The sequence below is a fragment of the Cygnus olor genome, chromosome 3 (genome assembly GCF_009769625.2).
Source record: "Cygnus olor isolate bCygOlo1 chromosome 3, bCygOlo1.pri.v2, whole genome shotgun sequence".
Taxonomy (NCBI): Eukaryota; Metazoa; Chordata; class Aves; order Anseriformes; family Anatidae; genus Cygnus; species Cygnus olor.
The window spans coordinates 121,269-146,614 of NC_049171.1; the positions used below are offsets into that span (position 1 = coordinate 121,269).

A 25,346-nucleotide genomic window follows, 5' to 3' on the forward strand; every position below is an offset into this window, starting at 1 on the left:
GGTTGAGGGGGGGCCCGGCGGCGGCGGCGGCGGCGGCGGCGGCGGTGGCGGCGGCGCGGTCCAGTCCCGGTCCCATCCCGATCCCGCTCTCGGCGCGATGCAGCTGCGGCACGTGCGGACGCTACTAGCCCCGCAGGTCGGGCCGGGCCGGGCCGGACCGGGGGGGGTCGGGGGGGTCTGGGGGGTCTGGGTGCGGCGGCGCCTGAGGCCGTGTGTGTCCCGCAGGACGGCACTGCGCGGGTGACCTGCATGGCCTGGTCGGCCAACAGCGGCCGCTTCGCCGTGTGCACCGCAGACCGCGTGGTGCTGCTGTACGACGAGCACGGCGAGCGCCGCGACAAATTCTCCACCAAGCCCGCCGACGCCAAGGTGAGGGCCCCGGGCCCGGGCTGCTGCCAGCAGGGCCTGCCGCAGCTGGGGTGCGGTCGTGGGCTGGGGGCTGGTCGGTGCACGTGCGGCCGGGGCGTGCCAGCCTTCCCCCGTGGCTCAAGCTGCCTTCGTGTCCACAGTATGGGAGGAAGAGCTACGTGGTCAAAGGCATGGCGTTCTCCCCGGACTCCACCAAAATCGCCATTGGCCAAACGGACAACATTGTCTATGTCTACAGGATCGGAGAGGAGTGGTGAGTCTGGTGGTGGAGTGACCAGTGCCGCACCCGTGAGAAGGGAGCGGTGCTCTCCCTCCTTTCCATGTAGTACACTTTCTGGATGCTGGTGTGGGTGTGCATCCAGGCCTGGTCCTCAGTGTAGTATGTGCTGTGGTGCACATCGTCTAATCGGCAATTAATTGCTCAGATAGCAACAGATAGGGTTTCCTTGAACAGTCTTTGTGGAACCTGGTGGGAGCATGTGCCAACTTCTGTGGGGCTATGGCTGCAAAATGAAAGCGCTATTTCACAGATGTGGAACTGAGGCACATGGCTGCGTCACTTCAGCGTCATTTGCTTGTATGTGTTGTTCCTAAGCTGCTCAGAAAGGCATGTCACCAAAATTTTGGAAGCTCAGATAATTCCCATATTTTCCAATAGCCTTAGTCTTGCAAAATGTAGAACCTTTTTTTTTTTTTTTTTAATTTTCTGCCTAAAGTTGGCTTGTGGTAGACCACCAGCATATAAAACTTAACTCACCTGTGTTTGACAATATTAAAATGAATTGAATACAAACAGTAGGGTATCCAGAATGGGCAATTTTACCAGGTTCACCAATAGTCATTTTTGTCTGCTTTTATTTGCCTTTTTCTGCAGGGGTGACAAGAAGGTGATATGCAACAAGTTCATCCAAATGGTGAGACTTATACTCCTGTTTAACTCCATTTTCTGAAGTAGCTGTAGGATAAAAATAATTGTATGTCACTGCGCATACTCAGAGGCATGCTCATAGGAGGGCCATCCACCATCTCTGAACACTCAGTGCTGGCTGCAGAAGGGGGACAAATATAATTCTATTGCTCTGACAGTAAGGGAAGAAAGCTGTTGGTCAGCCTTTGTTTCTCTGTAGTTGACCTGCTGCACTGAGTGATCATGACACTGGAAAAGAGTGTCAAGAATGAGGAAAAGAGAGCAAGAAGGGCTTGGTATCCACTTGCCCCTTTCTTGAACATTACAGTTATACCAGATATGGATATCAAGGACTCTCCAGATATGGAGAGTCCTTTCGTTGTTTATTGCTTGTTGCTTGAGTATGCTGGCAATGACTAGCGCTGCTTCCTGTCCCTCTGGCTCTCCTTTGCTGCAGCACCTGGCTAGCAGCCTGATGGGAAGCTGCTTGCCTCTTGCAAGGCTTAGATGTTGCACGCAGCATGTGTACAGTTTTTGTATTTTAATTTAGTTGTTTATTTCTATTTTCTCTCACTCTCTCATTTATCCTATGCCTTTTTTACCATTTCTATCGTAATGAATGTTTTATTTTTCTAATGCTATCTGTGTGGTTTCTTATCATTCTTTCCTTGATGGGGCAGATTTTCCACTGTAGCTGAATTCTCCACTGTAGATTCTCCACTGTAGCTGAATATTTATATTTAAAATTTTTTGGTACGTTCAGTCAATATGGGAGATCATCTATTTGGCCCTTTCCCTCACCTGCAATTTGCAAAACCTGCTGGGCACTCTTGTGCGTCTTGTGAAAACAGTGACACTGTTCTGCTCTGCTGACAAGCAAGGCATCCTGCTATAGGGTCAGGATGAGTATCTGCAAGTTTGACTTCCTTACACTAGTTGCTGAGCTTGTTACCACTTTGTAAGGCTTGTTTCTAAGTTTCAACTAGGCTGCTTGTGACTGTGTTAGACTGAATATAATGGTTTGGCAGATAACGAGGAAAATAAGTGGATGTCTGGGGAACAGGAAGAGTAGAAGGTGCATCTTGGTGATTGGTTGGACATGTAAGTTATGAGCAGCTTAGGCATCCAGGGACATTTTGGTATCTGATAGTTGTTGTGTTTGCTGACATAAATGGTAAGAGTGGGGGAGAGTAGGTGAGATGAATAAATGAGAGTGTATATATATCTAAAGCAGGCTCAGATTCTTAAAATGGAACAGATACGCCTATGAAGCTGGTGCTAGTGGCACAATGCCAAACATTGACTGAAATTTTTCAATTTAAATGTAAAGTGGCTTCATTAACTCTTTTGGCTCTCTCTTACAGTTAGGTTTCATGCTGACCCCCACACCTCCGATTTTAAAAATTCCTTTGATATGGTTTTAATGAATCTGTTTCTGCCTGACCTATTTGGTAGCATTGGATAACCATCTTGCTTGTAAATGAAAAGATATAAATGAGCACTACTTGTGATTCAGCAAATGAAGACCCAAAGTACAGATATTCTCATATCTGTTATGAAATGAGCAGAATAAAATTATTTTTCTGATTTATATTTGTTGTTGCAACAAAGTATTTTAAAATAGCTGTGATTTTATACATTCGAACATAACATCTGGAAAACCACACATTATCGAAGAGCAGTCCCCTCAGAAGAGCACCTATACTGAACAACAGCAGGTATAAATTTGATGCCCTGTTTAAGCTCTTCTCAGCCTCTTACTCTACCCTAGCTCACTGTTATCTAGTTCAAGTTTCAGTATCGAGGGCCTTAATCCCACTTTAAGGTCCATCACAATGCTCCAATCTCTTCTCTTTCTTGGACTGAATGGTCTTGTTCCTGAGCTGTCTTATGTAGCAAGCAATGGGGCAAGAAACTTTCTAAGTATAGTGGAGCTCTTATCTCTCTTTTTAATTCCTCCTTGGCAGAGTGCTGTGACCTGCTTATTGTGGCCAGCGGAGAATATCATTGTCTTTGGTCTTGCTGAAGGAAAGGTAGAGAAACTTGTTATTTGCCTGATTTTGTTTTCCATGTAGGGGCTATGAGAGCCTGCATGCACCTAGGGTGCAGGGTAGGAACCATTATTCTGTGGTCTTAGGGCACCCATCAGCAACAGGGGGATTACTCCAATGGCTTAAATTTTCTGGTTTTGGTTCCCAGTTCTTGGAGGTTCTGTTGGATCCTTTGGTCCTTTTCTTGAGCCTTCCTAAAAATGTGGAAGTGTGACACCTTCCACTCCCTTCTAGTGGAAGGTGTTCCTGCCAATAGCAGGAGGGTTGGAATTAGATGATCTTTAAGGTCCCTTTCAACTCAAACCATTCTATGATTCTATGACTGCAGCTCCAAGTTTTCCATTTGCTCTCCAACCTACCAGAAAGCAATAAGCTTTCTATTTCTGTTGCTGGTTATGGACTGGAAAACATATGGGGACGTTACACTGTGGGATATCCACGTTTCTGCTTGGGAACAGAAGCAACATTGATCAGATTCTCTTTCTCAGGTTCGTTTAGCAAATACAAAGAACAACAAGTCTTCCACCATTTATGGGACAGATTCCTATGTGGTCTCTCTAACTTCCAAGTGAGTATGGCATTGCTTTAGGCTACACTGCTTTAGCTCAGCCTCCTACCTAGCCATTGGCCCTGGCAGAACTTGTGGCAGTATGGGAGGTTGTTAGAATGTCTTTCTGCTGTCAGTTCTTGTCAAGATGATAACATTCAGTGCTTTCCAAAAGGAATTTCTTCCTAAAATCTGACACCTGGCTACTCCACACTAGCCCATCCAGTTTGGCTGTCCCCAAACACATTTCAGGATGTAAGTGCCTGTAAGATACGTATGTTGATTTATTTGAATTCGTGACTTTATAAAGATTAAAGTTGTCAACTTCATTAGCTGATTACTAATATTATTCAAGTTTAAGGACTAAAAAATAGAAAATGTTCTGTCAGGTTAAATTGTGACAAGTCTATACTTAGAAAAATAGAGTACAGTTCTGAATTATTTTAATTAATTTTCATTTTAAGTACTTTAGTATCATTTACCTAAAATATTTAAGATATGTCATCGTCCTAGCAGTAGGATTTTTGATAAATGGTGTTATTCTGTTTTCTGAGCACTGAACAAAAAAGCTAGTCTGACTTCCCGCTGCTGACAGATCCTTCCAGAACCTGTCTTGCATCCATTTCAAAGGCTTTCTGTTTTTTTCTCTCTCCTTTGCTCTCGTTTCTCCTCCCTTTCTTTCTTTACCCCTCTCCCCTTCCCCCACATCTCTTCTCCCTCTTTCCTCCTCCCCTTTTCTCCCTCTCCTCAGTCTCCCTCCACTATCTCTCTTTTACTGTTATTTCTAAACACAGCGCATGCTATTATTGATATGATGTTAATGACAAATCTGGGATTGCAATAGACAGAAGGCAGCATCATAGAAAATGTATTCTTTATATGAGTTATCATTAAAAGTGTTCATTCTGTGTGCCTTACATTAAGCCTGTTTCTTCCTTGCTCTCTTCTCCCTGTTTGTATAGAGAAGTACACAACATATTAATGCTACAGATAATGGACATAGTCCTAGAGTGTTTGTCTAGATGTTTTATGTTTTTTTTTCTCCAACTTTTGTTGCTTTTATTGATTACTGGTGTCACAATATCCAGCCTCACTTCTGGATGAGTTCCAATGAAAGAATTGTTTGAAACACCTTGCTATTAGAAATTGTGTACATAGTCTTTACTCCACTTAAGGTTCCTTATCCTCTCTGTGTTTTAGTAATATAGTAAGTTGTTTATATTTAAGTGGCCTCTCTTGTCTCTCCATACCTTTGTCTGCTTTAGTTTTTATAGACACTCATACAGGTAATAATAGATCCTCTTCTGTTCACCATCCAACTTATCTTTGGTGAAGGTTCCTTTGATGAGCAACATCAACAATGTCCCTGGGACTGGCTCTTCTGGTCAGGGATAGAAAAATAAAGGTACAAATCTTATTGCAACTTTGTATCTGTTTATTTGCAGTGTGTCGGGGAAGGGAATCCTGTCTGGCCATGCAGATGGAACCATAGTACGCTTCTTCTTTGATGATGAGGGCTCAGGTGAATCACAGGTATCAAAGATCTTTCTTCAATGAGCGAAATTCCTGTTTGCACAGTGAACTTCCTAGCTCAAGAGCTCTGTGAAGTGATGAGGTTGTGAAGAGAGTGCAGATCTGGAGAGGGGCTGCAGTCTGTTCTTGCTAGCGGAGGTTTTACGAAACGTTGAAGACAATGGAGCAGTGACTGGATGCTTTGAATTACACTGAGTGTGATAGTAAGAGAGGACATTACCATTTTGTGTATGAGACATGAGGCTTTTCAGATGTCTGGAAAGATCTGATGTTAGAATGTCCAGGAGAATGATACTCGAATGGGTAGGGTTCCAGAGAACAAGTATTATCTTCTTCTCATTAAGCGAGGTATAGTTATTCCAGTTAACCCTGAATCCCAAGTCCACATTGTGTCTGTGGGCAGGATACTGTAGGCACCCAGCATTTCTCTTGAACCTCCTGCTCCTCCCCAAAAGGAGTAGTCTCTGTGCTTTAAAATGTGATGAGGAAATGTTATTCCCACTCAGATCTTTCCTCTCTCACTGAAGCAATTTGAGCATGTCTGCCATCTAGCATAAGCTGAAGGCCGCATATATACTTTGCTAGGTTAAGAATGCATTCCAGTCTAGTTAATGGTACTGGTACTGACATCTGAAATCTTCTCTCCTACTTAAATGAATGGAATAGTTCTTATGTCTCTCAGTTCTGGTTTCTGTCTACCTTCCTATAGCTTAAGACATGCAGACAAAGCAACACCCATGAAAAGAACTTTACCAGAAGGGCATCATACTGGTCTCATTGTGGTAGACTACAGAGGCCAGTTGAGGGCTAAAGCCAGTGATGTTTTCAAGATGTTCTCTCTTGTCTAATGTAGGGTAAGTTGGTGACGCATCCCTGTCCTCCTTATGCCCTTGCCTGGGCTTTGAACAGCATTGTGGCTGCAGGATGTGATAAGAAGATTGTAGCTTATAGCAAGGAGGGCAGTGTGATTCAAACCTTTGACTATAGTCGGGACTCCTCAGAGAAGGAATTCACCACAGCAGCTGCCAGTCCTGGTGGCCAGGCTGTTGTCATTGGAAGCTATGATAGGTATGGTGCCTGTTGGAAGTCTCCCTTTTATAGATCTTTCTCCTTCAACCATGAGCATTTCTTCATGTTTTTCATCTGTTCTCACAGGTTAAGGGTTTTGAACTGGAGCCCACGCCGTGGTGTCTGGGAGGAAGCCAAACCCAAAGAAATAGCTTACCTCTACACCATCACAGCTCTAGCATGGAAGAGGGATGGTTCGAGGATCTGTGTGGTTTGTATAATCAGTTAGCAGCCCTGAGCCCATGAGTCACACACCAGGCATAGTCTCATGCATTCTCCTGAGAATGAAATGATGTGGTACAGAGAGGGCACATGAGAGAAGGCACACTGTCACCTAGAAATGTGATGCAGGATGCCTAGGCTGAGACGTTGTGCAAGGGACACTGCTGAATTCAGGTGTGCAGTGTACCCAGTGCCAGGAGAAGAGGCAGTGGGCACAAACCAAAACACAAAGAGTTTCCATCTGAACATCAGGAAACACTTCTTTACTGGGCAGGTGACTGAGCAATGGAATAGGTTGCCCAGGGGGGTTGTGGAATCTTCCTCCTTGGAGATCTTCAACAGCCATCTGGACATGGTCCTGGACAACCTGCTCTAGATGTCCCTTGCTTGAGCAGGGGTTTGGACCAGTTGACCTCAGAGGTTCCTTCCAGCCTTAACCATTCTGTGATTCTGATATGTACAATGAACCTGGAAAACATCATCGATGTTTATGTAATGGCTCATTGGCAGCAACAGTCCCCATTTCTTGACAGTAGCATAATAAGGTCAGCATAGCTTCTCTAGAGCAGTCTCATGAGCATCCTTTCCATCCAGAAAAACTGAACTGTTTCTTATACTTTATGTGCTACATTTTCAGTTCAGAGTTGTCTTTTTCCTACTTCCAGCCTATGGATGTTGGTCTGCCTTTCTGTATTAAGTTAATTAACTCTTTAAAGCTCTTTAAATTAATCTTTCTTTAAATGTTTCTGTATTAAACGAAATAGTTCCCTACATAATTTAAAGAGTTTTAAAGAGATTGCTATCTACAACTTTTTTTGATAGTTTTTGCATCTTTTTATGTTCAACAAAATCAAGAATCCTTAAAATACTTTCAGAGAATTAATTGAACAGGAACAAATACTTGCAGAGAAGGGGAAGAGGGTAAGGGATAGATGAGTAGTGAAAGGAGTGGGGATGTTATAAAGTGGGAAATGAAGAGGGATAATGGGGAAGATGAGGACAAAGGTGATTTTTAACCCCTTCTCTTCCTCTACCATGTATTTGCCAGGATTTGGTAAGCTCAGTTTCTCTAAGTACTTTTCAGTTTTCCTGTTCTCTCAAGAAAGTCAAGATAGGGCTGGTCCTTATGTACCTGGGGGCTTCAGCCACATTCTTCAGAGGATCCAGGACCTGTGGGTTTCTGTCACACCTCTGATCCTGGTCATGTGAGTAGGGTCTGGAATACTTCTCCTTATAAGAATTCATTAACTGTGTGCAGTGTGTTTGTTTCCCCAGGGTACTCTGTGTGGAGGAGTTGAACAATTTGACTGCTGTCTTCGCAGAAGCATTTACAAAAATAAATTTGAAATGACGTATGTGGGACCAAGCCAGGTAAGAGGATATACAATAAGGTAATGTCTTTTGGTGAAAATGAGATGTTCACTAAAACTAGACATGTTTGGAATTCTTGGTGCCATCGTCTTCTTTCCTGTTTCTGTTTCCAGTCCTTGTTCCAGCCATTCAGATTTTCTCAGCCAATCAGCTGAGAGAACACTGTAAATTCTATAGTAGTGAGCTTCAGCCTCAATACAACTATACTTGAAAGAGTTAAGAGCGATGATGTATTTCTCTGAGTCTGTTTACCTCATTCCCTCCCTCCTTCAAAGCAGTTATATGCTTCCTTGAAAAATATGCATCAAAATCGGCACAGCAGGTTACCAAAGTATTTTAGGTACACATTTGCACCTATGGTTTGTCTGTAGGAACTTGTTGGGAAGGTCTTAGGGACAGGGTCAAGGTCCAGGGACAGGGTCAAGTCTGGATGGAAATTTGATAGAAGGAAAGACAATGGAGTTTATTTCCTAGCTTGTGAATTTGTGTGGGGTACAGTGTGAAATACAGGCTCCTTAAGTGGTTTAATTTCAGTCAGCTTTACCTGGTTCAAATCAGGTAGTAAGGGTGCACTAGCGGTCTAGGCGCCCCTCTCTAGTCAGTGGCAAGAGAGCAGAACTCCTAAAGGATGAGTCATCCTTGGGAGCCTGAAGAGTCCTACAGTTAGGCTAGAAACTTCTAAATGGTGGAAGTGAGTCCCACACTTCTACTACAGTGGTTGTCCAATACGAAAGGAATGGTAAGGTTTCTTTAAAAAACAGAGTGAAATGATGTGAAGGAATATCTAAATACCCAAATATCATCTGTTATATAGTCTTCCATAGGGCAAGAAGTCTGTGTTCTTCCTCTGTGCTTGGAAAGAGGGCCTCATATTTTTCTCACATTCTGTAGGTCATTGTGAAGAACCTCTCAACAGGAACTCGTGTTGTGTTAAAATCCCACTATGGTTATGAGATTGATGAGGTGAAGATCTTAGGGAAGGACAGATATCTGGTGGCCCATACCTCAGACACATTACTGCTGGGTGACATCAGCTCCAACAAGCTCAGTGAGGTAATGGAAAATCTATGACATTTCAAGAGTATCAAATGCTTAGCTTTGCAAGTCACAGAATATGTTTTCTGCATAGGAACATGTTGTGGTTTAGCCCGGCTGGCAGTCAAACACCACACAGCCGTTCGCTCACCCTCCCCCCTCCCTCTCTGGGATGGGGGAGAGAAACGGGAAAGTGAAGTCTGTGAGTTGAGATAAAGACAGTTTATTAAGACAGGGAAAAGAATAACAACAATAATAATAATAATAATAGTATTAATAGTAATAATGTGTACGAAATAAGTGATGCACAATGCAATTGCTCATCACCCGTTGACCGATGCCCAGCCTATCCCTGAGCAGCCGGCCCCCCCCTCCACCCCGGCTAGCCACCCCTATATATTGTTCAGCATGACCCCAGATGGTATGGAATACCCCTTTGGCCAGTTTGGGTCAGCTGTCCTGGGTCTGTCCCCTCCCAGCTCCTGCTGCATCCCTAGCCTGCTCGCTAGCAGGACAGAGAGAGGCTGAAAAGTCCTTGGCTTGGTGTAAGCACTGCTCTACAACAATTAAAACATCAGCATGTTATCAGCGCTCTTCTCATTCTAATCCAAAACATAGCACCCTGCCAGCTACTAGGAGGAAAATTAACTCTGTCCTAACTGAAACCAGGACAGAACAATACGTTTTTTTTCAAAGAATCATGGAGTAATTCAGATTGGAAGGGACCTTGGGATGTGTCTTATCAAAACCTCTTACCCAAAAGAGGGTCAACGTTAAATTCAGGTGTGATGTCTCAGGCTTTATCCAGGCAGGTATTGAAAACCTTCAAGGATGGAGATACCACAGTTCCTCTGGTCCAATGCTTTACTGTCCTTGGGGGGGAAAAGTTTTTTTTCCTTTTTTTAAAACTTTTTTATTTATTCTATGTTATACTGGAATCTCATCTGTTCTAATTTATGACCATTCTTCACCTTTCCATTGTGTACCTGAAAAAAAAAACAAAAACAAACATGGCTTCTTAGATGTCTCCTAAGGTCTCCCTTCTCCAAGCTGAGGAAGCGCAATTCCTTCAGCCTCAGAGTGCAAGTGCTCCAGCCCCAAACACCTTGATGGCCCTCTGCTGAGTTTCTTCCCGTTTATCAACATCTTCAGTGTTTTGTACCGGGGGTGGGGTGGGGGAAGGGTAGAGGGGTGGAGGGCAAAACTGTATGCTGTACATCTACACATTTGCACATTCCAGATGTGAATGTTTGGATCTTACTGTGCTTTTTCTTTTAAAAAAATCTCCATTCATGACTGCAGTACCTCAGCTTATGCCAGTACAGAACAATCCAGACAAAACTGTCCAACACCCTGAGCCTCATGCTGTGCAGAGTGATAAAACTGTGTGCCAATCCAGGAAAACCTGGACAGTAGGCTAGTGTCTGGCAAAAGCATTAACCAGACCCCAGGATATTTTTGCTTTGTTTGCATAGGTATACACTTCTAATCAGCCAATGATGTGCTGCTAATCAGTCTAGCTGGAAGCAGTAGTTCCTCACTATAGATTCAAGTTGGAAGATACTGCTGCTTGGTAATCCAACTGAAAACCTGGTCAGATTAAATCTCTATATCATACTACACAGAGGACTTTTTGTTTCACTTGCTATAATGATTTCTTATAAAGAATACGGTTGTGAGTAGTCTGTTTATCATCTTGCTGTCTCGCTGGAGCTTTGTTGAAGCAGTGACTTTTAGCTCTTGCTCGAGGAAAAAGGACAGCTGCAGCCTTGGCTTTCGTTTTTCTGCCTCTCTGACCACTTGCCTGTTGTCATTACAGTAACTATTGCATTACCCAGTGTTCTGAGCTGTTCTCAAATTCCGGATCAGCCAGTCCATCACAGACACTATGGTGACCAGTCATTGCTAACATGACCCCACACAAGGATACGAAAGAGAACGATTTCAGCTACATGTAGTGTGGAGATTCTATCCCCACAAATGGTAGCACTGATTCTGTGCAGAAGATTTACTGAGGCAAAGTTGTTTTGGGGATACTTTTTATATTAAAGTTAGTCTGGAGGAAGGTGGAGAGATGCTGTGAAAAAATAGGCTAGAGGGTCATGTACATTGGTCATACACATAGCTTTTGTTCAGAGGCCAAACAAATGCTACACAAAGGAAGAGCACGCTGAAGCGGAGGTAGTCAAAAAAATGAGAGGGAAGTCGGGAACTTGCAGGCTGGTAATGACTGAACAACAGTGCTGATAGCTGGGCTGCTGGTATATGATCCCCTGTGCGGTGTAGTTCTTGCTATCTGTCCTGGGAGTTGAGAGCTGAACCACAGATCACAATGCCTGCAACCTAGTCCCCTGCAAAAGCTGTCAACCTTGACTGCCATGCTATTGCATCTTAGGTAGCCTGGCAAGGGTCTGGAGGAAATGAGAAGTTCTTCTTCGACAATGAAAATGTAAGTTGGATGGGACAGGATGCTACTCATGAATGGTGAGTAAAGCAGTGTGTGCACTGGCAGAAAAAGTGTCAACCACATTTCTGGAAAGTCCTGTTTTTCAACTGTTTCCTGCACTTAACTTCTCAATATACATCCTGATTTGCTTCCTCCCCATACTTGCCTTTTCCATATGTCAAGGTACAAAGCAAATCCAATACGAGGACTGTATAAGTCAAAACCATGCAGGGGAGAGGAGCAATAAAAGAGCAACAGCCAGAGAGGATGTTGGAGGTACAGAAAACATGTGTTAACTACCTGGAATCCTTCGCTTTCTGGCAAGGCAGGGAGATTTGGAGAAGCTGATGTGTCAACTGTATAGGTCTCCAGGTGACAGCTTGGCTCTTCCTGAAAGACTGATAGAGCCAGGACTAAAATCCCCAGTCATCAGGAAAAGCTGGCAGTCAAAACAGGAAGACAAGAACAGATCCTTGCTCATCCCATTGGGTTTAAATTTAGACTTGTGTGTAGTAGAGTCCTTTTCTGCTCACCTCACTGGTAGGTATTAGTGCTTTCCTGGCTTTTCTGTAAGAGTGCATTCCCCTTTCTCCTACAGGTCTGCATGATCTTTAATGCAGGGGAGTTGACACTGGTGGAATATGGAAATAATGACATCTTGGGGTCTGTCCGCACAGAGTTCATGAGCCCTCATCTTGTCAGGTGAGTGTCACACCCGCATGTGTGGCCAGTACAGGCATTTTGTGGAAGTGATCTCAGATACATATACTTGGAAGCTAACCACTCTGTAAAACACAGCTCCCAGACTCTGGGACCTGATGGCACATTGCTGAAAGTTTCCTGAGTTATCTTATTCTGGCAGTAACCAATGATGGGGTTTAATTGCTCTGTTACAATTGATGGTTCTAAAGTTTTAGAAGCACAAGAGCCCATTTTCCTCTGCTGTGTGCTTATTGAAGCCTGACTTGACTATTGCCTGAAGAAGAACCTGTTTATCTGCTCAGACATCTCTGTATCCAGCTGGTACTATTCCAGCATTACTGGTGACTCTAGATGTGAGTGGGACCTCCTCTGTCTTTCTGAAATACCATACTCCCTTCTCTAATTCAAGAGGAGAGAAGGGAAGATCATGGTCTGCTCAGGGGTGGAATTATCATAACTAATTTGCTATTGGAAACCCTGATTCCAAAGGGGCAGCTTCTGGAATGAAGCCGTGAATCAGAAGCTTTGTTTCCATTTTAAGCAGCCATAGGTATTGTGCAATGGTCACAGGTCAGAAAACTACAAGAGGCTCCATGTGCTTAGGGGAATTGCAAGTAAGTCTGGCAAGAGGAAGATGGGATTCAGTCCTGTGAATTTAGAGAGCATTAAAGGTAACAGTAATCATTCCTTTCAAATTATAGTGTCCGTATCAATGAGAGACGGCAGAGGGGCGTGGAGGAGAACAAGAGACTGGCTTATTTGATAGACATCAAGACCATAGCAACAGGTGAATGTAAACACCCCTCCCCTGTATTTTATAGCTTGACTGATCCCTTTGCACTTACTGTGCCAAGCATATCCATGAAGGCCCTCTTTGTATTCACTCTACTAGGTAGCAGATTGCTGAAGGCCCCCTTCACATTCATTCTGCCTGTCAGCAGATTACTAGACACCAGGCTGCCCTGCTTTTGGCAGGTTAGCTGCCTGGTGTGGGCACAGCTGTGGGGCAGCTTTGACTGCGTCCCAAATCCAACATTCTGTGCAGTTCAGCATGATGATATTGCTGCTTGCACTGTCTGTGACCTGTGCATACTCACAGGAGGGTGGAAGGAGTTACTGCTGTTGATAAGGCACCAAGATAAAATTTCAGTGCAGTCTGCTTTTCGTGTCACAGTGTGTTTGCCCATGGGTCCTGCTGTATTTAGGTCCCAAGTACCTGATCCCCATGGGACAGCATTGAATGTTCAGCACCTTTAGATACTTACAGTTTCTTCTTTTTCCTTCCCAAGTGGACCTTGTAGGTAGCTACAATGCTGGCAGTATTAGCCATGACAGCAAGATTGATTGGCTGGAGCTGAATGAAACAGGCCAGAAACTACTCTTCAGGGACAAGAAGATGAGGGTAAGGCCAGGCACATCTTGGGGGGGGGTGTGGCAATGTGGCACACCGGGGGAGAAGTAAAGACAAATATGCGTGAGTGCAGGGAAAGGAGATGAGAAACACATGTGAATTTCTCATGATTTTTTGACTATTCCTTTAAGAAAGACAGACCGTGTACAGATTGCATGAGTTGGCAGCATTGCCTGTTTGGTTTTCAGTCATAGCTAACTCTAAAGTTACTTGACATCTTCCTCCTTCTCATCAATCCTTAAAATACAGGTCATAGTGTGCAAAAACACCTTCTATTGCAAAAACATAACTTTGTTTCTCACAATAGACTCTTTGTCTGTGAGATGGAGGCAAGTGGGTGAATCTCAGGATGAGGACCCTAATGTTGCACTTAACGTCAATTTAAAAAAGGTGTTCTCTGCAACAGCTTGGCTTATGTCTGTAAGATGAACTCTAATTCTCTAAAACAGCCTGGTCACAACCAAATGGCATGTCCAGTGTGGCCTTTGGCTTGTGATTGAATGTTGTGTGGGAGAGTATTAGTAAACCCAGGACAAAACTATGCTCAAAATCATAAAAGTTTCACACTACAGATTCTAATGTGCAGATACTCACATAATGTTCTAGGTGTGTTTAGTTTATTTGTACAGATACAGATGAAAAAGCTCACCACAGCAGGCAAGAAGATGTATTTATCAATTGTGTTACAGTTCTACCCAGCTCACAGTGAAGCCTTCTTCATTGTTACGAATGTAAGGCTTTCTGACTGCTTCGCTTCATTTGTTCGTCTTGTAACAAGTGTCCTGAGAAGAACACATGACCTTATTGACAATGATGTAATTCATGTCCAGAATTTCTATGCAGGTATCCCAGATGCTGTGGCAGGCCCCAGCCATAGCACTGCAGCTCATCCCAAGATGGTTTTGATTGCTCCAGAGTTCACGTTCGCATCCCTGGAGACTGTCAGTCTGCAGTAGAATATTTCCATGTTGGCCGTACCTCTCTCCTTAGTCCAAGGATGGATGAGGTATTATGTTCATACATGCATAGGTGTTGTAATCCTTCCTCTCAGATGAAACTCTTGAATTCATCCCTCGTTTCAGACAGGAGCCCCTGGCTTCTTAACTGAGCTGCTCCTGCTTTGTCATTTTTGGTGGCTTGACCCCTAAGACTGCATCATAGATTTTAGGGGGTGCGAATATACTTTCTTGCCTAGGAACCACAGATCTCCACTTAATTATCTGCCTGCTTGTTATCACTCACATACAGTCTGATTCATTGCTGCCAAGCTTATCAGACCAGAGTGCTCAACTTTGTAGCCAAAGTTTCCAGTGCATACATCTGGCACCTCACAACCTCATTACCACACAGACATTTCTCACAGGGTTGTGCTAGAGGTAGGCTTTCTTACACAAAAATGATAGTTGAAGAGGGACTCCTACAAGTACTTTGTGATTCCAGAGAAATAGGAGGAGCAGCCCAACATGGATTTGCAAAAAAATCTAATGCCTGCATCAGCATTAGAGTGCCTTTGTAATCAAGATGCTCTTAACTCTCAGAAGGATTATTCCATGTCTGCAGCTCATTAAAATACTAATTTTACGTGTTCATAAAAGTATCAGTCAAGAAAGAGCTTCACTATAAAGGAGACTGAATCACTGTTGATAGGAAGGGCTTATGTTTGTTCTCTGTTGCACTAATACTCTTCAGAAAGGTACTAATATGACTGCAGGCTGCATTGGATGAAACAGGCTTCTATTTGTGAGTGATATATACATTTCCACAAGGCTGTATGTCCTACCATGTGAGATGGGAGAACTTTCCCAGCAACATAATGTTTTATATTTATTTCTACATTCTTGTTCAGTTTATATTTGGGCTTTATAATTTACTCTCTCAACAAGAATCTCAGAGTCGTAAAGATTGCTGAAACGTCATCTGTCTGCTTTTCAGGCCTCTCATAGAATCATAGAATGGCCTGGGTTGAAAAGGACCTTAAAGATCATCTAGTTTCAACCCCCCTGCTCTGGGCAGGGTTGCCAACCACTACAGCAGGCTGCCCAGAGCCACATCCAGCCTCGCCTTGAATACTTCCAGGGATGGGGCATCCCACAACCTCTCTGGGCTCTCTCAACAGGCTCTCAGTGGGGCATCCGCAACCTCTCTGGGCTCTCTCAACAGGCTACATACTGCCACCAGCCTAAATCAGACAGTACCATGATTCTCCTAAACTTATGTCCCTGTATCTCCCTCCAATCAGTTTAGTACAGACTGAAAAAGCTTCTTTCTTGTTCTCTTCTACTGGTATGTCATAAGGCTCAACACAATTATCTTTTCTTTTTTGCATCTTTACCATGTGAAGCCAATTATGAGAAGGAGCAAACACAGCCCAAGACTTTTAAGTTACAAGGCATTATACACCTTTGTTATGCCATGTGTTAGGTTATACCTTCCAAAGTGCCAAGTTTGTTTCAGGGCAATGTCCTTTCAGCTTATTGGCAACAGTTCTTGCAATAAGACTTTACCTAGGATGGACAGTTCAGCCCAGAGCTGCAGAGGAAGGCCCTTCTTGGTCCTTCAGTCTGATTGCATGAAGGACTTAAGAGACCATTCTCCTATTGCAGCTGTACAACCAAGAGGGTGCTGAAGTAGCACAGAACATACTCTGTTTTATATATTTATGAACTTAGCAATAAGGAGGTCAGGATCTGAGCATGCTGCCTGAAATATAGCAAGAGTTAAAAAAGATCTTAAGTCTTCGATAGTAACATATATAAATAATAACCGTGTGGAAGTTTGAGCTACATATCTTGGAAAATGTTTGATTCTTGGTTGGTAATACCTGTTTACAAGATGCTTGCTCAGATGTTCCTACCATGTTCATATAAGCTAGTAGCCCAGCCATGAGCCATGCTGAACCTTTTTCTCCTCTTTCCTCATCTAGTTGCAGCTCTATGATGTTGAAAGCAGCACCAAGACTACCATTTTGAACTATTGCTCCTATGTACAGTGGGTTCCAGGCAGTGATGTGGTGGTGGCGCAGAGCAGAAACAACCTCTGCATTTGGTATAACATTGATGCTCCGGAGCGAGTCACCATGTTTCCTCTGAAGGTAAAAATCTGAAGACTTTGATTTCCTCCATGAATTTCTATACTAATTGTTCATGTATGTGGGAATATGCAGGACGGCAGATTTCAGAAGAGAAGACAGAAGGGAAGTGCCAGTTTCTCCTGGGCAAAATATGAGCTCACCTGTTTCATATTGCACTGCCAGAAATGCTCTGTGGCAGGTATTTCTGGCAGAACCTGGAGATAGGAGGAGCTGCTCATTGGCTTTTTCATTCTCTGTAGTGTGATAGTGACAATGTCTGCTAGGTGTGAGCTCATCCAGCAGAACTTCAGTCATGCAGGGTTGCCACAGTGCTGTCTTCACATCCGTACTAGCCCTACATACTCTAGAAGAACATGGGAGTGTTGATAACTGGTACTCTTTTTAGGGAGATATCGTAGACTTGGAACGGAATGATGGAAAGACTGAAGTGATCGTATCTGAAGGGGTGAACACTGTGTCCTACACCCTAGATGAAGGTCTCATAGAGTTTGGAACTGCCATTGATGATGGGGATTATCACAGGTAAGTGATAGGTAAGCTATATGGTTATAGCAGGTGCCCCACTTTACTTAGCATGCATCTGAGGGTCAGCAGTCTATGACTTAACACCAGCATGACTTTCTATGCTGCTGCCCCTCCAGTGACAGTGACACTGTTTCATGGAAATTCTCAGGAGCTATGCGGAGTAAAAACTGACTGTCCAAAGCAGTTATGATGGCCACCTGGGCAGGGCTGATGTTGTTACCTGTATTTAAAATTGACCAGGGAAGAAAATTTCACAAACCGATCCCACTTGAGAATTTTTCCCTGATACGTCAGGCCTTGTTTTTATACAGTCTTCAAAACTTGTCACACCTGTGTGTTTTCAGTGCAACTCTTGGGAACTCTTAGGAAGCTCTGGTATCAGACTAGGATTTTCATCAGAGAGCTCTTCTGTTCTGTTACTGAAAGTCTGCATATCTCTTTGCCTCAAGGGCCACTGCATTTTTGGAGACACTAGAAATGTCAACAGAGACGGAAGCCATGTGGAAGACCCTAAGCAGACTGGCTTTGGAAGCCAGACAGCTGCACATTGCAGAGAGGTACAGAAAAAAGCTATAACATCTTTCTGGCCTAAACACTCTCTTTGCTGGATCCCCCACAGAAACCAGAATTTAACTGAAGATGTGACTTTTTGCATGGCCTGGAAAATTCACTGCATTGGAGAATGAAGTGTTCTCTATTCCAGGCAATGACTTTAGGGTAATAATAATCTTTAAGGTTCCTTCCAAACCGAGCCATTCTATGATTCTATGTCTATCAGATCATAGAATCACAGAATGGCTCAGTTTGGAAGGGACCTTAAAGATCATATAGTTCCAACCCCCCTACCATGGTCAGGGATGGCACCCACCAGATCAGGTCGCCCAGGGCCTCATCCAACCTGGTCTTGAACACCTCCAGGGATGTGGCATCCACAGCTTCCCTGGGCAACCGGTTCAGTGCCTCACCACCCTCTGAGTGAAGAATTTCCTCCTAACATCTAATCTAAATCTCCCATACTGTAGTTTAAAACCATTCCCCCTTGTCCTGTCATTCTCTGATTGAGCAAAAAGTTGCTCTCTTTTTTTATAAGCCCCCTTTAAGTACTGAAAAGCTGCAATGAGGTCACCCCGGAGCCTTCTCTTCTTTAGGCTGAACATCCCCAGCTCTCTCAGCCTTTCTTCATAGGAGAGGTGCTCCAGCCCTCTGATAATCTTTGTGGCCCTTCTCTGGACCTATTCTGAAAGATCAACATCCTTCTTGTGCTGGGGGCCCCAGACCTGGATGCAGTACTCCAAGTGGGGGCTCAAAAGAGCAGAGTAGAGGGTGACAATCACCTCCCTAGACCTGCTGCCCACTTCTCTGTTGCTGCAGCCCAGGATGCAGTTGGCCTTCTGGGCTGCCAGTGCACACTGCTGGCTTTTCATCCACCAGAACCCTCAAGACCTTCTCAACAAGGCTGCTCTCAATGAGCTCTTCCCCCAGTCTGTACTCAAATCTGGGATTGCCCTGACCCAGGTGCAGCACCTTGCACTTAGGCTTATTGAACCTCATCAGGTTCACATGGGCCCACTTTTCTAGCCTGTCCAGGTCCCTTTGGATGGCATCCCTTCCTTCTATTGTATCAACTGCACCACTCACCTTGGTGTTGTCTGCAAACTTGCTGAGGCTGCACTCGATCCCACTGTCTCTGTCATTGATAAAGATATTAAACTTTACCGACAAACTCAGAGGATCTGTGAAGTGTAGGGAAGTGACGCATGGACTATGGTCATGCCTATGGCTTCTTCCATGGAGCTGGACTAGAGGGCACATCTGAACATGGTTCTTAACAAAATCCTTCTCTTGAAGCAGGGCTACCCACCTCTCCAGCTTGCACTGTGTGGTCTGCTGCCCAGGTTCTGATTTTCTTGTCTTGAACCAAAGGTGCCAACAAACCCGTTAGTGACTAATTGCTTTGTTCTTCCCATCTTCCCAGGTGCTTTGCAGCTCTGGGCAATATGGCAAAGGCTCGATTTCTGCATGAAACCAATGCTATTGCTGACCAGGCAGCTCAAGAGCATGTGAGTCAAACCTTTTCTGCTGTTCAGGGCAGTCACCTCCCTGTAAACACTTGCATACACATTATCTTCTGTGTCCATGCCCCCCATTATGCTGCTGCAGACTAGGACATGATCATGTAGAATCTGCTGACCTAATCCTTCATCCAGGCATGTCAGATATCTCTTCCGGCTAAACATTGTGTACTGTACTACTCCCGTCTTCTCACTTCTGTCTTCTTAGTTTCTGTAATGACAAAGACCCCCACCTGCAATCACCTCCCTTATACCATATCCAGAGCCTGTTCTTTCACCCAAGAAACCAACTGAGCTAACTGTGACTGTCTGCAGGGTGGGGATGGTACAGACCATTACCTGGTGCGTGCCCGCTTGGCCATGCTAGACAAGAACTACAAGCTGGCAGAGATGATCTTCCTGGAACAGGTGAGTAGAGAAACCAGGAGCAGAAAAGGTTTCACTTATTTCTGAGCAGGGAGATTTGTGCCCTGGTATTAAAGAGAGAAGGAAGATTTTTTTTTCTGGGATAAAAGTTTTTACCCTGGAATAGAGGGAGATACTCCTCGTTCCAAAGTGTAGGATTTATCAGGAAATATAGTGATAGGACAGGGAGTAATGCCTTTAAACAAAAAGAGGGTAGATTTAGATTAGATATAAGGAAGAAATTCTTAATTCTGAGGGTGGTGAGGCACTGGAACAGGTTGCCCAGAAAAGCTGTGGATGCCTGTTGTGTTTTAACCCGGTCGGCAGCTAAACACCACACAGCCGTTCGCTCCCCCTCCCTCTCTGGGATGGAGGAGAGAAACAGGAAAGTGAAGCCTGTGGGTTGAGATAAAGACGGTTCATTAAGACAGGAAAATAATAATAACAATAATAATAATAATAATAATGATGATAATAGTACTACTAATAATAACGTGTACAAAACAAGTGATGCACAATGCAATTGCTCACCACCTGCTGACCGATGCCCAACCTATCCCTGAGCAGCCGGCCCCCTCACCCCAGCTAGCCACCCCTATATATTTATGTTTAGCATGACGTCAGATGGTATGGAATACCCCTTTGGCCAGTTTGGGTCAGCTGTCCTGGGTCTGTCCCCTCCCAGCTCCTGCTGCACCCCTAGCCTGCCCGCTGGCAGGACAGAGCAAGAAGCTGAAAAGTCCTTGGCTTGGTGTAAGCACTGCTCTACAACAATTAAAACATCAGCATGTTATCAGCGCTCTTCTCATTCTAATCCAAAACATAGCACCCTACCAGCTACTAGGAGGAAAATTAACTCTGTCCTAACTGAAGCCAGGACAATGTCCCATCCCTGGAAGTATACAAGGCCAGATTAGACGGGGCTGTGAGCAACCTGGTCTAGTGGAGTGCGTTCCTGCCCATGGCAAGGGGGTTGGAATTAGATGATCTTTAAGGTCCCTTCCAACCCAAACCATTCTATGATTTTGTGATTGCCCTGAGGTACAGAAAGAGGATGAGGGAGGTTCAATATTCATGTAAAAGGGATGGTTCACTTGTGCATGTGGTTTCTGCACAACTAACCTGCATCTGTTGTGAGACTTCAATGGCAGTGTGTCTGCTAACAGACCCTTCAGGTTCCCACTTCGCTCTTTAACGCAGAATGCTACAGAGGAGGCCATGGACATGTACCAGGAGCTGCACATGTGGGATGAGTGCATTGTAGTCGCGGAGGCCAAGGTACAGAATATAGCTTCACCAAACTGTGGTTTGGGCTTGCTTGGTAAGTCTCCTGGTTCGGAATCCAATGATGATCTAGGTGCTCTTCACCTGGCTTATCAGGACTTGATATCTGCTTGGAGAGGCTCCCAAAGAGACTCTGAGCCTGCCCTGAAGGTCCACCATCTGATTCGCTTCACTAAAAAGGGGAAGGTGCCATGCCATCAGACAGTCCAGAACACATCATAGAATCAGGAGGACAAGGCACAAGAATGGAGGCTTGGGTGTGGAGAGACTTAATTGCAGTGCTAAATAAGAATTGATGCCCCTAAGAAATAGCAAGTTCAGAGATCAGCAAGGCAGCTGTTAAGAATGGCAAAAGACATGGTTTGGGGATAAACAGATCTTTGGTCCAACACCAAATAGGTGCTTTTATTTTCTAGAGTACAGCATGATATGGCTAGAGGGCCAGTGTGCATCAGAGATGCAGTTCAGGAAGGATTATGGTAGCCAGACTTGCCCACAAGACAAGGCACAGGAATAAAACTAGTGTGTTCTTCATGATCATGCATCTGACAGTCAAGGAATAAAATAGCAGGGAATGTCTTAAGATGATAAAAGAGAAATGTAAAGGGAGGTTGCAGTGATGGTATTACAGACCTCAGTGAATAGTGAGGGAGAAAAGCTACTTCGGTTTAGGAATAGCCAGGGCTTCAGAAAAGAATGGTTGATGCAGAGGTATACAGGACTCACATTGTGGTTCCTGCTAACTGCAGTTGCGTAGTATATTTGAGCAGGGAGAAGTCTGGTGTCATGAGCTGTTCAGAGCCTGCAGGAGGAACAGAACAATATTTTGCCTTTGCCCAGGTCAACCAGTGATCAATTTCTCAACAGGGACACCCGATGCTGGATAAGCTACGTCGGGGTTACTACCAATGGCTGCTGGACACCCAGCAAGAAGAGAAGGCTGGGGAGGTCCAAGAGGGACAGGGAGACTACCTGGCAGCCATCAGCTTATACCTGCGGGCAGGGCTGCCAGCTAAGGCAGCACGGCTGGCCATGAGCAGGGATGAGCTCATGACCAATGGGGATGTCATCAACAGGATCTCAACAGCACTGATCAGAGGGGAACTGTATGAACAGGTGAGTGGTCCACCCCATCGGGCCTTCTACCTTAGTAGTGTCAAAGCTCTTATCCTGTCCTTTGCTTCTCTGAGATACACGAGCATTGAGCAGGAATGTAGCAGGTATAATTCTTTGTCTCTATATCTGGTAACACAAGAAATTGGTAACTACTTATCATTAGGTGACCCTTTTAGAACATTTTTTCATATAATGCATAACTATGCTAATATAAGAAAGCAATGCTGGGTCTGAGACCAGTATACAGTATGGTATCAGGGCCAACAGTCGCCTCTGCAGATGCTTGAGAAAGAAGCATAAGGAACAAAGAAGGCAAATATATGCTGATACTTCCCATAGTGTACTTTCATGGCTACTAGCAGTTTGCAGACTATACTGTACCTGAACTCAAATTTTTATTTTTATGTTTAATCTTGATGGATTTTGCTTCCATGAGCTTGTCAAATTATTATTTTAACCGTCTGTACTTTTGGATCTACAATGTTGACTGAGTTATCCAGTTCCACCTATGTGTTGTGTGAAAAAAGCACTTATTTTGCTTGCCTACTTTATGTGCTTTGCTTCAATTACATTTCTTCAGTCTTATTTAACCTTGGGCATTTTCTGACCATTTCATTTTCACCCTAGAGAAATTTGTGCTTTTCCAAACCTGTTACCTTTTCTTAAGCCTTCAGGTGAAAACGTAACTGTGGAACTCATAGCTGCAAGGTGGTTTTTGTTGTTTTCTGTTTGTTTGTTTGTTTTACCAAAAGTATGAATGGTCCAAAAGTGATGAGACAATTCATGAAGGTAGAATCTGTAAAAAGCCATTAAATATGATGATATGGTGGCATCATGACCTGAACTCAGGAAGCCTCTACAATGCAGATTGTTGGAGATAGATACAATAGATGAAAGGCTGGTGTACGCTTGTTCTGTTCTTGTAAACTTTACCTAGACATGTGCTTTAGCCACTGACCTTTCTTACATTATTGTGGTGGTTTCAAACTGATGGGCAGCTAATCTCCACCACACCTATTTTCTCATGCCTCCTTCTCAAAGGGAGAGGGGGAGAAAATACAGTAGAAAAAGGCTCAAGGGTTGAGATAAGGACAGGGGGTCACTCACCAATTACAATCACGGGCAAATCAGACTCTACGTAGGGAGAATATAATTTATTGCCTATTACTAACAGACTAGAGCAGTGAAGCACTAAAAGCAAACTAAAACCACCTTTCCCCCATCCACCTCCTCTACCTTCTCCCCCCAAGCAGTGCAGAGGAACGGGGAATGGGGGTTACGGTCAGTCCATAACATTTTGTCATCTGCCACTCCTTCGTCTTCATTCTCTTCCCCTGCTCCTGCGGAGGATCCCTTCCACAGGATGCAGTCATTCCCAAACTGATCCTACATGTGCTTCCCATAGACTGCAGTTCTTCAAGAATTGCTCCAATATGGGTCCATACTGTGGGGTTCCATCCTTCAGGAATGGACTGCTCCAGCATGGGTCCCCCATGGGCAGCAGCACCCACCAGATCACATGCTCCTGCACGGGCTACTCTCCATGGTCTGCAGTTTCAGCCAGGAGTCTGCTCCAGCAAGGGCTCTCCATGGGCTGCAGCCTCCTTCAGGCCATATTCACCTGTTCCACTGTGGGCTTCTCTATGGGCTGCAGCATGGAGATCTGCTCTGCCATGGTACGCCATGGGCTGCAGGGGGACAGCCTGCTCCACCATGGTCCTCTCCACGGCCACAAAGGAACTTCTGCTCTGGTGCTTGGAGTACCTCCTTCTTCACTGACCTTGGTGTCTGCAGTGTTGTTCCTCTCTACATTTTCTCACTCCTCTCTCCCAGATGCTGTTGCACAGATGGTTGTGGGTTTTTTGTTTTTTGTTTTTTTTTAATTTCTTCAGTGTGCTCTCATAGAGGTGCAACCAGCATCATTCATTGGCTCATTTTTGGCCAGCAGTGGGTCCCTCTTGGAGCCGGCTGGAACTGGCTCTTCTCAATCATGGGGCAGCTTCTGGACTTGTCTCACAGAGGCCACCCTTGTAGCACCCCCACTACTAAAACCTTGCCACCTAAAGCCAATGCAATTATGTTTTAACTTTTGCAAACTCTGAGACATCCTACCCTGTTGGCTGCCACCCTACAGGAAAAAACCTGCTGCAAGAGACTGAGCTTTCCCCTTCCCTACTCTTGCCCAGGGCTCCTGTATGATCATTTGCATAGCAGAGCTCCTAGGGACCATGGTCATAGAAAAAGCTGTTGCTGCATCAGCCACTTTGCAGAGAGGAGAAGTTGTCTCAAATAGATCTTGTTAGTAGGTGGTACCCCAGATAAACCCTTGGGGTGTGGGGTTCAGCAGAGAGAACAATGATCTCAGCACATGCACTCTTTCCTGGAAGTCCCCTTTATTCCCATGGTCTTGGTTAGTGGGGAAGGCATAGCTGATGGAGAAGTCTGTGTGGCAAGGTCTATTCTGGCAAGACTGACAGCTCTGTACATGGGGGTGGTAGGGAGGATGCTGTGGGGAGACAGTGGCTCTGGAAACTGGCAGCTTGTGTTTGTCATTAGGCTGGAGACCTATTCGAGAAGGTTGGGAACCCACGGAAGGCTCTGGAGTGCTACTGCAAGGGCAGTGCCTTTCTGAAAGGTACTGTGCTAAATATGTTTCCAACACACACACCTTTTTCCCAGCAGAAGCCTGGGTATTCTGGCCTGTTGGCAGAACGAGCTATTGCCCTGGAGCTGAGTTGCCTAGTTGCTTTAAAGCTTCCACATACCACCTCATTCAATGTATGTATTGTCACATAGTCGCATCTGCACACACAGCCCCACAACAGGATCCTCTTCCCCAAGGCATTGATCATGCATGGGTTCCCCAAGGCATTGTACCAGCATGGGTTTGATCCAGATTGCTGGGTAGCCCATTGAAGCTGGAGCAGATTAGACGGGTCACCATCCCCCTCCTCCACACACACCCCCATCCAAGGCCCATGTTTGACACAGTTCTGCTTCCTTGATGGATTCAGCATAACAGCTATCATGTCCCCTTACAGCAGTGGAGTTGGCTCGCCTGGCATTTCCTGCAGAAGTTGTGAAGCTGGAGGAGGCATGGGGAGACCATCTGGTGCAGCAGAAACAGCTGGATGCTGCCATTAACCATTATATCGAAGCCAGGTGGGGGCATGTGATGGCTGTATAACCAG

General features: G+C 44.8%; 1 protein-coding gene across 1 annotated transcript in view; it reads left to right on the forward strand.

Annotated features, from left to right (window-relative positions):
* Positions 1–48: 48 nt before the first annotated feature.
* Positions 49–25,346, forward strand: part of IFT172 (intraflagellar transport 172) — a 43,603-nt gene continuing 18,305 nt past the window's right edge. The window contains 24 exon segments of the mRNA XM_040553756.1: positions 49–136; positions 226–369; positions 510–622; positions 1,244–1,283; positions 3,244–3,309; positions 3,816–3,895; positions 5,320–5,407; positions 6,261–6,475; positions 6,563–6,686; positions 7,973–8,068; positions 8,960–9,121; positions 11,499–11,552; positions 12,148–12,251; positions 12,953–13,038; positions 13,541–13,653; positions 16,586–16,753; positions 17,139–17,275; positions 17,728–17,835; positions 19,254–19,338; positions 19,666–19,758; positions 20,956–21,033; positions 21,907–22,155; positions 24,712–24,790; positions 25,197–25,317. Of these exon segments, the coding sequence (XP_040409690.1) occupies positions 98–136; positions 226–369; positions 510–622; positions 1,244–1,283; positions 3,244–3,309; positions 3,816–3,895; positions 5,320–5,407; positions 6,261–6,475; positions 6,563–6,686; positions 7,973–8,068; positions 8,960–9,121; positions 11,499–11,552; positions 12,148–12,251; positions 12,953–13,038; positions 13,541–13,653; positions 16,586–16,753; positions 17,139–17,275; positions 17,728–17,835; positions 19,254–19,338; positions 19,666–19,758; positions 20,956–21,033; positions 21,907–22,155; positions 24,712–24,790; positions 25,197–25,317 (2,642 nt within the window). The 5' untranslated portion in view covers positions 49–97.